Source organism: Camarhynchus parvulus, chromosome 1, assembly GCF_901933205.1.
Source record: "Camarhynchus parvulus chromosome 1, STF_HiC, whole genome shotgun sequence".
Lineage (NCBI taxonomy): Eukaryota > Metazoa > Chordata > Aves > Passeriformes > Thraupidae > Camarhynchus > Camarhynchus parvulus.
Window position 1 is genome coordinate 71771642 of NC_044571.1, and position 15385 is coordinate 71787026.

Sequence of the window (15385 nt, forward strand, 5' to 3'; positions counted from 1 at the left end):
GTGAGGAAATTTTTGGCATAATCATTGTATAGTGATTAAAACAGAAAAAGAGAAATCTGGCAAAGGACAGCCTCTTAGGAGGTCATGTACAGGTAAGGGCTTGATGCCCCCAGGTAAGGTAGACTTCTGCTCAGGGAAAGAAAAAAATTGTTCATTTTTTCAGTCCAAAATTGCTCTTGGAGGAGAAATTAGTATTGTCAGAGAAGCTGAGAATGGCAGGAAAGACACAACACAAAGGTAATTGGAAGTGGTGGACACAGAAGCCCAGTATACTGAAGGCTGCTGAAAGTTAAATGAGACATTAGTGGGAATTTTGATGTAAAGTGTACTTCTGCATTTGGATTTGCCTTCTTAATTATATGTACTGAATAAATTTCTGTTCTATTTCTGTCTTGACCTATTACAATGTTTCCTCTGGTGCTTAATATGGTCAGAATTCTTCAGAAAATATGACTGTAAAATAAAAACCAGAGTAAAGCCAAATGTGTTTTAGAGGTTTGCTTCATCAGATTATTTGAATTCAGGGAGAGGAACTTTTTTTTTCCTGAGGAAATAAGACAGTTATAGAAAATAACAACTTGTTTTTTGAAAGAAACTCATGATCTTTGTCTAGATTTTTTTTTCTTTCTGAAAGATTTTTTCTTTATTGTGTGAGGAGTTTGAAGTCAAAGGGTCAAGTGGTGGCTTATCTTTTCTTCTCTTATTCAGTCTTCAAAGTTCATTCTTTAGGACCTCCTTAAAGGAGGTCCTCTGGTGTAGAGGAGGCACAAGACTTTTTGTTTCTACTGCTACAGAAGGCTGATATACATCATGTCAATAATTTTTAAACATACTATTATCAGTATTAATTTTTTTCTGAGTTGCACATTTACCAAACTGTTTTGACCAGTGTAATAAGGTATTAACACCTGTTTTTAAGCCCTTCTATGATTTCTCTTAACTTTAGTTCTTCCAGTCTCAGGAGAGTTCTCAGACTTTTCATGATCCTGCTCCTCTTTCCATTACCACAATGTCTACTGGATAAAGGCAATGTTTCAAGTTAGTTTTATGTAACTGTCTTCACTCTGCTGTTCAGAGAAACTTAAAAAACCTAACAGAATCTCTTCACTGAGCTTTTTGCATGGCAAAAATAGGTTAAACCTTCCATAAATTAAAAACCATGAGTATTCTGTTATCATTTACATACCCTTGGAGCCCCTGCTGTAGGAAAGCTTTCCAAACATCTGTTAATTGCTATGTGGCAGATGTTAATGGTGTATAAACAAGTCAGACTCAGCAGGGGCTGTTACTGGTTTGCTTGGAGATTTTCTGTGTGCTAATAACAGAATGAGCTAATCTTAGAAGTGGAAAGAAACTCCAGGCTAATTTAAAGATAAAGGTGAGAATGATGTGGACCATCAACTGAAGGAGAGCAAGTCAGCCACTGAAAGGAACTCCAATTAAACAAGAGAAGAAAGAAGGAGAGAAAAAGTAGAGATTGCAATAATGTTTGAACCTGGAGAGCTATGGAAATAGTGAAGTAGGTCTGTGCAGGATCAGTAAACGCTCAAAGCAGTAGACAGTGTCTTCTCTACGAAAATTCCTGAACATGGTTATTAGAATGTTCTTACCTTTCCACAATGGCAGTTGGAAAAAGTAATGTCATGACTGGGATGTCATCTGCACTAAAATGGCCTTCCTAAAATTTTCATGTAAGGTTGCACTTCAGTGCCTTATAAAGGAAAAGATTCCTTCTGGAAATTCTGCAATGACAGTATTATCTAAATTCAGCTCTGAATAGCAATTCCCTTTATCATTATCATCCTTGTCATCCCCAGGAATCTAAAACATCTGAAGTGCTACAATACTGCACCTATGCCAGAAGTCTCTTCCCTTAAAATAGCAGTTTTATTAGTTTCTTTTTTTTTTTCCTCTCTTTCCTTAAGCTGATTCACTAACATTAGTGGGGATTAGTTGCAATTATTCAGCTTCTGTTAAAAAAGAAAGTGATGCATTAGGTTCTGCTAGAGTAGGCATCCAATAATTCAGTTCATCCTTTTAATAAAACTAATTGCAAAATGGACTTGTTTCTTTGGTGAGTGTTTATGAGCCCTTGTCTTTAAATGGATGATGTCAGCAGAATTTGGGAAGGTGGAGAACAAACAGATAATATTATCAACTGCAAAAAGACAAGGTTTTTGGTGTAAAACTGTTGACTAGTAGCAAGTGGACCGAAAACAATCTTGTGTGCTTTCTTTTGTTTATATTTGTCATATCTTTTAGAAATTCCTCTTATTGACATTCAACACAGATGGCGAATAATTTACTAAAGCCTTTCCACATTTCCAGTTAAGAGAATTATTTAATCCCCTTTTTGTCCTCTAATACAAATGTATTTGTTGTTTCTTCAAGAAAAGTCTGCTGCAAAGGTGAATAGGAGGTGTAACTAGCACAGTCACCCCATGCAGTAATTGAACACCATCCAGTGGGTGTTCACTTAATCCTTTCTTTCCTATAGAATCTGTATTGGTTATAATTTACAAAGTAATTGTTCTCTGAACTCAAAAGCAGCACCCTCGGACAGCTAGTCACTGTAAATTGCATGTTCATGAATGGGGCTTTTGTTCTGGAAGAGAAGCATAATAAGGGTTTGAATTGCAGGTGTTTATTGTGCTCTGGACAGTAGGACTAAATGTCCTGGGCCTTAAGCTTAAACACACATTTCACATTAATGAAATTACCAATATAGAATTGTTTCCTTTCAGTAAAATGTCCCAATTCACTGTTAAATCCAGTGCTTACTGCTCTCATGCCTCAACTAATAAGGCAAAAGTGCTATACTGTAGGTTGTCAGCGAGAAGTGGAAGCCAGGCTACAGCCTTCACTGCATGAGAATGTTGTTGCCCTTAGTATAAGCAAGGGGGCAAAAACCAAAAACAGCCTATGAAACTTACCAACTATTGCATGTTTTTTGTGTTAGTGTATGTTACAAAAGCACATATATGGATATTTTCTTTTTGGAAGGATTGGTCAGGTGACTGTATTAAGTAAGAGAGATGTCTTTTATTCATAACCCTTCTAGAAACAAATGTCTGCAAGCATATGCTAGACCAAATTGAACATAGTCTTGGGCAATAGATCCTGACTGACCTTGCTTTGAGCTTTTTCCTCTTGTCATTGTGAGAAGATAAGGACATTCTAGTTACTGCAATAACCTCCAGAGCTCCCTTCCAACTTCAGCTATTCTGTGGGTGAGGTAATTTCCCTTAACCATGGGGGAACCCCACTTCATGGGTTTTCCCACAAGCTTCTCAGAAACTCCTGAGACCATCTTTCACAGTCACCAAAAAGGTGCTGCCTGTAATAAATTCCCTAGAATGTTACCACTGGGAAGGAAATAAGAGCAATAAGATATTCAAAAGGATGTGTTTGCTCTGTGGGGATATAAGGCAGCCCTGAAGGCCTCAATTTCTAGAGATTTGATGGAAGGACAAGGCACTAGGTGAATGAATTATGATTACCACCATCATTAGAATAGTGCAGCAATAGAAATCAGCCATCCTGCTGTTGAGATTTCCAGATTTTGCAATGGCAGTATAGAAAAACATCAGTCACCTCTTTCTCTCTGTTTTTTTTTTTTCTTCTAAAGGTCTGACTAGGGAGTGCTATAATATGATGAATGACAGTTTCCCAAACTGGTATTTCTAGGAAAATTCCATTGTACTTTTCTAATCAGCTGTCACCCCTTTGAGTATTTTTGGCAATATTTCTAAGACCTTTTACTGCGTGTTGCTGTTGTAGAAGTAAATCTTTTTTAAAAAATACAGAACAAAACAAAAGAGAAAGTATTAATGATGGTGTAAATAATTTTGATATGTGATAGGGTGAAACAGGAAAACCAGTTAAAAAAAGTAAGCTTCTACATAAACTGGATCTAAGTACTATTTATATTTACAATACTCCTGAGAACCCATGCAATTTATGTGAAATGTCAATGCTCCTGGTTGCTTACCCACTGCAGTAATTTAAATTGCTTAGATGCACTGATATGTCAGCTATTTACTGCTTGGACACAAGCACAATAAATGTCCTATATCTGAAGAGAATTACAGTAACCAGTGCATTTTTCATGCTGATACCATTAATAAATAAAACTTTTTCACTTAATATTTCTAGTTTTACTTTTAAAATTTTAAATTACTTCATTAGTAAATAATTGGATTTTTTTTTCTTTCTGTTCCACTAGGAATAAGCAATATCTACAATATCCTAAAGTTTGTACTTGGATGAATAAGTTTAAGAAGCAATCTATTTCACAAACAAAGGAGTTGAATTCATTTCACCAATTTTTGACCTGCCCAGTGGATGAGGGAAAGGCTATGGAAGTTGTCTACCTAGACTTTGGAAAAGCCTTTGACACTGTTTCCCTCAGCATTCTCCTGGAGAAGCTGGCTGCTCATGGCTTGGCTGGGTGCACTATCCACTGGGTAAAAAACTGTCTGGATGGCCAAGCCCAGAGAGTGGTGCTGAATGGAGTTACATCCAGCTGGGGGCTGGTCACAATGTGATGTTCCCCAGGGATCAGTATTTGGGCCAGCCCTGTTTAATATCTTTATTGATGATCTGGATCAAGTGCATTCTCAGTCAGTTTGCTGATGACATCAAGTTGGGTGGGAGTGTTGATTTGCTGGAGGGCAGGAAGGGCCTGCAGAGGGATCTGGACAGGCTGGATCAAAGGGCCAGGGCCAATTGTATGATGTTCAACAAGGTCAAGTGCCAGGTCCTGCACTGCGGTCACAACAGCCCCAGGCAGTGCTGCAGGCTGGGGGGCAGTGGCTGGAAAGCTGCCTGGTGGAAAAGGACCTGGGGGTGCTGGTTGACAGCAGCTGAACATGATGCAGAGTGTGCCCAGGTGGCCCAGAAGGCCGATGGCATCCTGGCCTGGATCAGCCAGGCTGTGGTCAGCAGGAGCAGGGCAGTGACCATCCCCCTGTACCCAGCACTGCTGAGGCCACAGCTCCAATCCTGTGCTCAGTTCTGGGCCCCTCAGTGCAAGAGAGACATTGAGGGGCTGGAGCGTGTCCAGAGAAGGGCAACGGATCTGGGGAAGGGTCTGGAGCACAAGTGCTGTGAGGAGCAGCTGAGGGAGCTGGGGGTGTTCAGCCTGGAGAAAAGGAGGCTCAGGGGGACCTCGTCACTCTCTGCAGCTGCCTGACAGGAGGGTGTAGCCAGGTGGGAGTTGGCCTTTTCTCACAGGTAAAAAGTAACAGGACAAGAGGAAAAGGCCTCAAATTGCACCAAGGAAGGTTTAGGCTGGGTACTAGGGAAAAATTCTTCATCTAATGGGTGGTCAGACATTGGAACAGGCTGCCCAGAAAAGCAGTAAAATCACCATCCCCGAAAGTGATCAGAAGACTTGTGGATGTGGCACTTGGGGACACAGTTTACTGGCGGACCTGGCAGTGCTGCATTAACAGCCAGACTCAATGATCTTAGAGGTCTTTACCAACCTTAGTGATTCCATTGTGTTTTGAAGCCAAGTCATGGAATCATAGAATTATTAAGGTTAAAAAGGATTTTTAAAATCATCAAATCCAGCCATTAACCTAACCCTGTGGAGTCCACCACTAAACCATGTCCCTAAGCAACACATTCACATGTCTTTTAAGTACCTCCAGGTATGGTGCCTCCACAACTTCCCTGGCCACCCTGTTCCAATGCTTGACAACCCTTTCAGTAAAAAAATGTTTCCAGTCTAAACCTCCCCTTGTGCAACTTGAGGCCATTTTCGAAACTAATTTTAGTATTTATACTATTTCAAATGTGTGAACATGTATTTTTGTGCACCTAAAATGAGATAATGCGTGACCAAAGTCTATCGGGAGCAATAGGACAAAGTGGTTGACCCATGTGGATTATTATCTGTAATTCTTTCATGTTGGAGTATTCAGTACATATCAAAGACTAATAAACCATACAGTTACTTCATATAATTTGACATAGTTTGAAATTATTTGCTGTTTGTCCTTAGGGAATAAATTGCATCAGAGCAAAAAAGTGGAAAAGATGGTCCTCTCTGACATGTCCTCTTTTTTCTTATTCCAGGGTTAGTAAGGTACTTTATCCTAATGATACATTCTCACCCAATGGCTGAATTCTCCACGTGGCACCTCAGTTATGTTTGGCAGCAAGAGAACCCAATTTGTAATAAGCAATCTTTAGTATTCTTGTGCTTAGTCTTTAACTGGTTATGGGAGGGGGGGAGAGTTGGCACTTTGTAAGATGCATGTCAAAAGTAACAGTTTGTCATGACAGGGATGATCTTCAGAATACGTATTGTAAAGGAAGTAGCTGAATGAAACAACAGGAGTAGTTGCTACTGTGGTAATGCGGCCTTTATATTGAGCACATAAGCTTAAATCAAGTTTTGCATAGTGAGATAAGAATCAGTTTCTGGCTTTGTTAAGATGTTGACCTTTTCTTCCTTCATTTTGATCTTGGGATGATTTGCACACATTTTCATTCTGAATCCAAATTAATCTCTGCTTATAATTAAGATGCCATTTGCTCAAGTTGTGTATGCAGTCAGATTTTTAACTGTGTTGTTTCACTGTTGTAGTCCTTACCTCTATTTGTTCGTCTATCATAATCTTCTCTAGCCATAAAGTAGATTGCAGAACCCTTAGGCCAAGGATCAGGACTTCCAGTGCTCCCTTGGAGAGGAACAGAACTAGACCTCTAGTGCTAGGAGGCTGTCATAATAGTTTATCATCGTCTGACGTTAGTATCCTAATCTAGAATGTGCTCTGACACTGTAGTATTGAAAATCTAGGTGTTGTTAACAATAGGAGATGATGACTTAAGGAGAGTGATGATTCACAAATTAAACCTTCTTTATTTCAGGTTTGGATCAAAGTTCCTTAATTGAGTCTTCTTGAAGGCATAGTCTAGCTTGTACTGTTCTCTTTGCTAGATAAGACTGACTACAATCTTAAACATTGTAACAGGATTTTTTGGGAGTTGTGGCTCTGCTTGCCTGCTCTTTGTGGAAAGGACTATGGTTTTGTGCAGAGTCAGGAAATGCCATCAATCCCAAAAGTCTGAACTGCATAGTGTTCTCTGTAAGTTGCAGGAGTTGTTCTCCACCCTTCTGGTCTCAGAAATATGTGTTATGGATACAGCTCCTTCCAGGTAATCATAGTTGTCTTTTATAAGACTTTATTGCTGCAATTATGCAGCCATTCCATCTCTTGAACTGTAGTAAACTTTGTCCTTGCATCTGATTAAGTTCTTATTAAAACAGAGAATACATGTCCTTAGCACTGCTAACATTGGGCTGCTAGAGAGGAGGTTGGAAAAAACAGATTACAGACGTAACAAATACAGAAAGCAGTCGCAGTGTGAGTTATCTGGTTGCATGCAGAAGGACTCACTTGGCCAACTCACATATATAAAAGCTGAATGTCAGGTCAGAGGAAGTAATTGTAGCATTTCTTTAAAAGAAGGAAACAGATAAGTGCAAGACCTGGGTTGGATACCTCTCTCAACCTGGAATAAATTGTCCTTTCTCTGTCTGTGTCTCTCCCTTGACTATAAAGGCAGCCTAAGGTCAGTAGTCAGGATGAAGTTTGCAGAAAGAGATAATATCTTTTATTAGACCAGTTGCTCTAAGTTGGAAAAATTAGACAAGCTTTTGGGCATATGAGCTCTTCCTCACATCTGAAATAGGAGCAGCAGATTTCGGAGTTAATTATAAATCTTTTTCTGGGTATGTCCTCACACTATCATAGTTACAGCAAAGCACCACAGAGATCACTAACTCAGATTTAGGCACCTAATTTATAGACATCTAAATGAAGCCAGAGGAACCAAGCATGAGGTGCTTATTTGGGAGTTTGAGAACTTGCATTTCACATGACACATTTTTTTTCCAGATGCTCCCCCCAGTGCTGAGCTCTGCCTGCCCAGAGGACTGGCAGCCTCTCCTGCTGGGGAAATGCTCAGCTGCAGTTGTGCTCTCTGCTTGGCTTCTTGCTGCTTGTGTGTTTCACGTGAAGTCTTAGCTCGCTTCACGTGCTCCCTTTGCAGAACTGCCCTGACAGGCCTGTGAGACTGCTCCAGTTGTTTGGGAGAGATGACTTTCTGTATCCTGTGTGTCCTTGCAGTACAAGTCCTGTGGTAAGCTTGGAAGTTTGAACATATTCTCATCTTTTCCTTATCTCCAGCTCGGATACGTTCTTAGAAAGAGAGCGGATCTGGGAGTATGTCACTTTCCCTGGATAAAAATCTAAGGAGAATGTGTTCCCCTGCTCTCCTTGTCATTTCCACAGACTCCTACAACTACAGTTCCAGTGAGGGCTGAGCTGTTTGCAAGCACTATAGTAGGCACCACAGCATCTACTTTTACCCTAGTGCCTTTGGTTATTTTGGAACTCCTGGTGACTTGGTGCCATGGTCTCTTTAAGAGGTTTTGAAAACTTGCTTATCTTAATTCTTTTGTCTATTTCAGTTTCCTAAAAGACTGTGTCATCCTTTGATGTTTCCTCTCTGCATCAGCATCCCACCCTTTTTACTCCGGGCTGCCTGACTCACTGAGAAACCTCCTGGTATTGACTTGCTCTGATGCAACTGCTCTTCTGAAATGGAGATTTGCCAGTGCTGGCCCCATCCCAGCGCTCTGTATTTCTTGTTTCCTCAGAGGAACGATTGCTTTAAGTAAAGAAGGACAGATGCAAAGCTTGTTTTGTAAAGCATAGCAGAAGCTTCTATAATTGCAAATTGCCTTTTCCACTGGGCATACTTGAATGCAATTCAGGTGGTTCAATGTACTAATTCATGTGATTGAAATTACTTTTATCAATTATCTTTCAATGGAGCAATGCAGTAGTTCAGTAAAAGCTTTCTAGCTGAAGTAGATTCTTAATTCATTTAAATTGCATGCTCATTTATTATTCAGATATTGGTTTGCCAGGAGCTAGCATAGCAATCTGACCACTTGGTTTGTCATGCTCTCAAAAAGCCTAAATTTTTTTTGCTATCCTTCATTTATCTCCAATATCACCAGTATTTCAAAAGGAGGCCTTAAAGAAATAATTACTATCTTGAATTTTTGTCCTTTATTGGTTTCATTAGCAGTAAGTACTTTATAAATGTATAGAAGAGCTTTAAAGAATGAGAACAAAAATAAGGTAGGTTTAAAAAGGCACACTTTGTTAATATAACATACTTGTCCACTATCATTAAAATTATCTAAGAGAGCTGAGAATGAAATACAAGCTATTGAATGTCAAAGATCTTCTATTTCAGGCTAATTTAAACAGAAATTTTAACATCATCTCCCCAAGGAAATCAACATACACAACTCTTATCTAACCCAGCTCTCCGGTGCAGGATTCTCAGAGTTCAGCTTGCATGAAAGCTGGCAGCCAGTTAAAAGGAAAAAATGCAAATCCTCGTTCCCATGGCAGGCAAAGCTGCAGGGTGGGCTCTGCTGTAAAGGCCACAGCATGAGCTGCGTACAGTGGGTATGGTTTTTTAAATGCCCTGATCCTCAAATTAGAACTGTGCTGAAAACCCATCCCATTTAAAAGGTTTGTTTCACTCATCATTTTGGAGAATGAGAATTTGTTTCAATTGTGAATATACTTAATGCTATTCTCATCCTAATTTTTCATAAAAAACCAAATGGTTTTATAGTACCTCAGTATGACCTTGAACCTGCAAGGTCAATATTCAACAAAGATAGCAATGAATGCCATCCAAAATTAAACAGCTGGAAGGTCAATTTTCCTTTTATTTTTGTAATTTTGTATGTTTGAAATGGAGCTAAAAAGAGATTCGGGTCAAACCATCTTAGTGACTGTACTGAATAAAAGGACAGGAATTTGTTCTTGTAGGAAAGGATACCTATTTTATACTGTTCACATTTGAATTTCAGGCTATGGAGAAAGATTGATTCAAAATTTAAATTATATTTCCATATTACAAAAATAAGGCAATGTTGCAGACATGTAAAATCATGTTTTCTTGCAAGTAGTAGTAACTACTTTTACTTTGCCCTTTGATTGTTGTTGTTAGAGTTGTTGATATTCATGATTTTGCTCATTCTTTGAATCTAAACATCTTTTGTCAGACCTAAGCTGGTCCTTAGCTCTACAGGTGTAAAAGGATGTTACTGTGTGTGCAAGTCCATCCTTGTTCAATTCAGCCCTTTCCTAACAGTAATCCTAGCACTGATGTCAGGTCTGTTCTACTTCTTAGTGAAAAAAACCCCATAGATGATGGAAACATTTCTGTTGTAAGAAATGTTTTGTAAGTGACAAAATACCCAGGTTTGCCCAGGGCAAATGAAGACTGATGCAGCGGCTCTTGGCAGTATTTTCTTAATTACAGTTGTCAACTAACTTTCTTGGCTAACGGCACAGAACTTGTGTGTTTATAAGTAGACTCGGTATTCATACACCTGAAAAAGCTAAAATGCCTTTTTATCCATGAAAAGTGCCTCTGTACCTCATTGTTTCATGGATATGCTGTAGGTGGTGAAAATGAAATTATTGCATCTGTAAAATATGTAGGGACCCTTGAAAATACTCACTGTCCTTTAAACCAGCATTCCAGCATAGTTGTGGCAGCTCTGTAGGGAAAAAAAAAGTTGTTCTCATTTAATCAAGTTCAAAACAATAAAAATTCCAAGTTTCTTTTTTTCATATCTAAGTAAGACTCTAACTGCTACAAACAAGTTTGGTACTATGTCATTAGTTTTCCAATTAGTAAGAATCTATCAAAGTAAAAGAATAAAACTAAAGAAAATTGAATCATGCAGATCTTCTACTTTTTAGATTAAATAGTCCCTAATAATTACATCTACTGCCTGTGGTCCTTGGAGAGAGACTAGATCCTGATGTATTTGTAATCATGTGTGAGGAATCACAGCACCAATATTTAATTCATAGGAAGAAAGAGGCACTTATTTTCTTCAGTGTACAAGCTGTGTAAGAAAACTGTTCAAACCTTTGTAGTGCATCTTCTGCAGAGCAGAGTTAACGTTCTCCTAATTATTTTAGACAAGGTCTTAAAAGACCTGATTCCTCAGAGGGCTGTACATTTGATATTAATAGAGCTTTCCTTATTGGTATTTAAAGGGTTCTCAGTGTTAAGAAGTAAATAAATTGGGAAAATATGCACCAAGAGCTAAATTAGCATTCAAGTATGTTTCCTAGTGAAAACAGAGATTTGTGTCTGTACACATGATTTTATTTGGTGACAGTACCAATAAAATAAAACTGGATGTAATTCTTAGAAAACATTAAAATAATTATTGGAGGAGACTCATTCTACAGTTTAAATTATTATATTATTGTAAGATTGTATTCTAATATCTTACACAAATCCCAGTATGAAAGATAACACTACTGTCCCTAGTGTCAGGGTGTTTTTTCCAAGATTCCTACCCTCCAGTACACATGCTTGCTGACATCTGCCCATATGAGAAGAGTACCATTAAAATACTCCATTATTTATTACTTTGCTGTATTTACTGCTTTGAAAAGTAGAAATCTCTTTGTTTCTCTCTCAATCTGTCCCTTTCCCTCCTGCCTTTTTTCCTGTCTTACTGTAGCAGCTGCCTCTCGTCCAGTTGCTGCAAGGATCGATTCTGACCCACCTGGTGCTGCCTCTCACCATATCCTGGGGTGATTATGACTCTTCTCTCCCTCTTCTGCCACTCAGCAAAGACTTCTTTTGCTCTACCAGTCCTTCCCCCGTGTCAGGGTAGCATGAGCATCTCTGTATCATTGCTGTTACTGTCTTTTCACCTCTGAAAGAGGTCAGTCAACATGTCAGCATCTTAAATATCCTCCAGAGGGTGGCTGTGGCTGGATGCAGGAGGGCAGATGTTGATGTCTGCCACAGCCATTTCTGTGAGCTCTAGGCAATTGCAGTTGTAAGTGCTGGCTGGTGAAGAGTCTGTTCGTCTACTACAGACTTCCCTTCCCTTTCTTAATTTTTATCAAGATCTGGTAATTCTCAGTGAGGATATGTTGTTCCCCAAAACCGTGTAGCTGAGGAGTTTCAGCATTGTTGTGCTGAATGCAACACAAAGAGAAACACAGAAACAATCAATCAAGTATACAGCCTCACAAACTTGGCCAACTGTTGTCTCAGCTGTAGCTCCCAGCACTTTCTCCTTACCTTGCATCATTTATCCATGCCTTTGCTGTTCCAGCTCACAGAATTCAGCTTGTCTCCCTTCATCATCCTCCTTGATGCTGGCAAAAGGCTACTTCCCAGTACACTGCTGTGGCGGCAGGTGCTGATCCAGATGTGATGCTCTTGGGATCACCAGGAGAATGAAAGGAATGGAGCTGCTGTTAACCAGATAAGAGTATATGGCTGGCTTTAGTGCAGACATCAAGTACAAGGAGCATGTACAGTGAAAAACATTGCAGGGTAGTTTTCTCTTTTTTCTTTCAGATACTCTTTTTCGCAGACCTACAGCCTGAGTCATTCCCTTCCATAAGGCTGCTCTCTAGGTGGGTCTGACAGGGCCAAAAAACCAGCTTCAGTTCAGTTTCACATTGAAACATGCTGTATAGAAGCAGTGACATTTCAAAGCTGAGATCTAAATCACTTAATTTGCTTAACAGCCATTCATGAAAATGCTCTGCAGCAGGGACTGGTGTTAGATGTGGTGTTACATCACACTGCTCAGGACTCAGCTTTACTGGATGTAGCTATTGTTACTGCTTCTCCCAGTATGTTATTAGTCTGACTTCTTTTGTCTCAAATGAGGCAAAGTAGAGGATTTAGTGCATTGTTTTACTTAAAAGGTATCTACCTATAGAGCTTTATATATGTGTGTGTATATGGGTGTAAATGTATGTATAGGCATTGCACAAAAATGTATTCATCCACAGTAACAGGTGGTGCTGGCAACACCTGTTGCTGGGGTCACTCAACACTCCAGTATTAAAACCCTAATTTTAGTTGCTTATAACTTTTGTCAAACTTAAACATTTGTGTTGAAATGTTATGTGCCAGGTGTCTGCCTTAGGCTGATTTGGGGGAGGAGATGTGAAGAGAGGAATTTATCAGCAAAACTGTTACTGCTAGTTGAGGGAGCAGAGGCCAGGGTACAGGTTTGCCTGTGCTGAAAAACGAGCTATTGCTGGTTGAGATGTTCCAAGCCAAAAGTTGCCAGTGGAGACCCCTTGCAGCTGGGCGTGCCATTTGCCAGCGCTGTGGAAATTCACTATTTTACTGACAAGGCACCTCCATCTGGCCAAATTATGGGCCTGTGAAAATGCTTGGTAGATGTTTGTTGACAGCTGCCCACCAGGCTGCCTCCATCATTCCCATTTCCAGATAGTGGTGCTGCACTGGTGACCCTTTGGATGCAAAATGACTGTGAAGCAGCAAAGTAGCCTTGGAGACTGAGCATGGAGCTAAGCAGGCTGCTGCACGCTGGGGCACCAGTCCACAGAGCACATCCAAGTGGCTCAGTTTGTACTTACTCAGTGTGAATAAATAGGAGGAAATGGCTGGCTGGAATCCAGAGGAAATGGTGATGAAGGAAGAGTGTGATGGGCTGAGAGAGGTAAGAGTGAAGGACAACAGGGTTTGGAGAATTGTGTGAGAGGTGCTGAAGAGATAGACTGAGAAGGGACATGCACAGCTCCTGCTGGTCCCTGACCATAGGGTTTCTGTGATCCCTGCCTAACCAGCTGGAATGTTCCACTCTTGATACATTGCAGCTACATACATACCTACAGATACATTGCAGCTCCTCAAACATGTGATTTGCACAGGAGCATAACCTATACTGCCAGTGACTCCCCTATTTGAGTGCATACACTTGAACCTGCTAAGAAACACTTAGCAGTTTGCATGATTTTCGTCTGATGCTCTTTCAGAAAGCAGAATTGTTCAATTTACTTCTGCTTAATAGAAGCATCAACATTTTAATTTTTTTGAGTATTTCTTAGCTTTCACATACTCAACCTGCACTTCAAGGACTATCAAGTGTGCATGGAAATCCCTTTGTAAATACTATAGCTGTTTCTTGCTGTGTAGTCTTGCTTTGGAATCTGTGTGACATTTGTAGCTTGCAGTATGTAAAGTCATACTAGTAAGTTGGTCATCAATATGAAAGTGGGCTGTGCTTTAATCTAGGCTGAGAGAGCATTTGAACAGACTGCTCATATTATTTTTAAATCTTGTCCTTTCATGATCATTATGTGAATTAGAAACAAACTGTCTGTTATGAAATATTCTGTTTCATATTACTTAGCATTTTCCCATAAAAATCTGAAGAAATGCCACAGAACCTGATCAAAGTTCAAAGTCAGTTTGTTATTGAATGATGATGATTTTTTTTTTATTATAGGCAAAGCCTCAGCCAAGAAACTGACAAAAAAGGTAAGCAAAATGTTCCTTTCCTTCTTCAAAAGAACTTGCATTCTTTCTGTTACTGAAGTGATTAACTCTTTTTCAAAACTGGCTTTATATTTTCTTGTTTGTGTCTTTAAAGGAGGTAGATGCTGCACTGCTGTATGTTGCCAAAGCTAAACCAGGACCAACCTTTTTTAGAGAGCTTGGTGATAAAGGTAATGAGCACTTTTGATACTGAAAAATAAATCTTGCTTTTTATCTCATTATATGGTATGAGTTGAATGTATTTTTAAAGAGGTTTTCATAGATTTTATTTCATCTTCATCTAGCCAGTAGCTGCCTCCCTGGCAAATCTATCAGTTATACAAGAGAGAGTAAAGAGGCTGGGAGTTGAAAGCCTTCTTAGGTGCAGGAGGAGACATGAAAGAAACTGAAAAGCCTACTTGGAAGAGGAAAGGGTTAAAGGGATGACTTGAACACAAAATGGACTTTTAAGACTTTTTGTTAATAACCTGAGTGTTTCTCTATATAACCTAAATGCATGGAAACTATGAATAAAAATAAAACTTGTGCGTAGGTACATTAAGTTGGTATCCCTGATTCCAAGAGCAGTTGAACTTATTTCTCCCTCTTGGGGAGCTCTGTGACCCTTCACAGTGTTGATGTGCTTTGTTTTCTTTTCACCCAGCATTTCCACTTTATATTGAACTACATAAAAACTAAGAGTGGGGATATTGTTAATGTAACAACAGGGGATTAAAGAACACCAAATAAACATCTCATTAACATAAATTAATTGAAGAGAGAAAACAAACAAGAGGATCAAGAAAACCAAATAGATGAGCAATTAACCATTTCACAGTAACAAAAGACCAAAATTCCCAAACTAATGAGAAAGACCGACAGCGCCTATTCACAAACTTTCTGTATCATGAGTTCAGCCTGAATCCCTTATCCTGTGGATGTTTCTGGAAGATAAAGCTTCTGTTGCACTGCTGCAGTTCCTTGGCAGGCATGA

The 15385-nt window shown here is 39.4% G+C and overlaps 1 protein-coding gene across 1 annotated transcript in view; it reads left to right on the forward strand.

The window, feature by feature from the left end:
* The window catches only part of MICU2 (mitochondrial calcium uptake 2), a 134889-nt gene that overhangs the window by 81390 nt on the left and 38114 nt on the right, over positions 1–15385 (forward strand). The window contains exons 3-4 of the mRNA XM_030962795.1: positions 14363–14394; positions 14507–14582. Of these exons, the coding sequence (XP_030818655.1) occupies positions 14363–14394; positions 14507–14582 (108 nt within the window). The remainder of the gene's footprint in view (positions 1–14362; positions 14395–14506; positions 14583–15385) is intronic.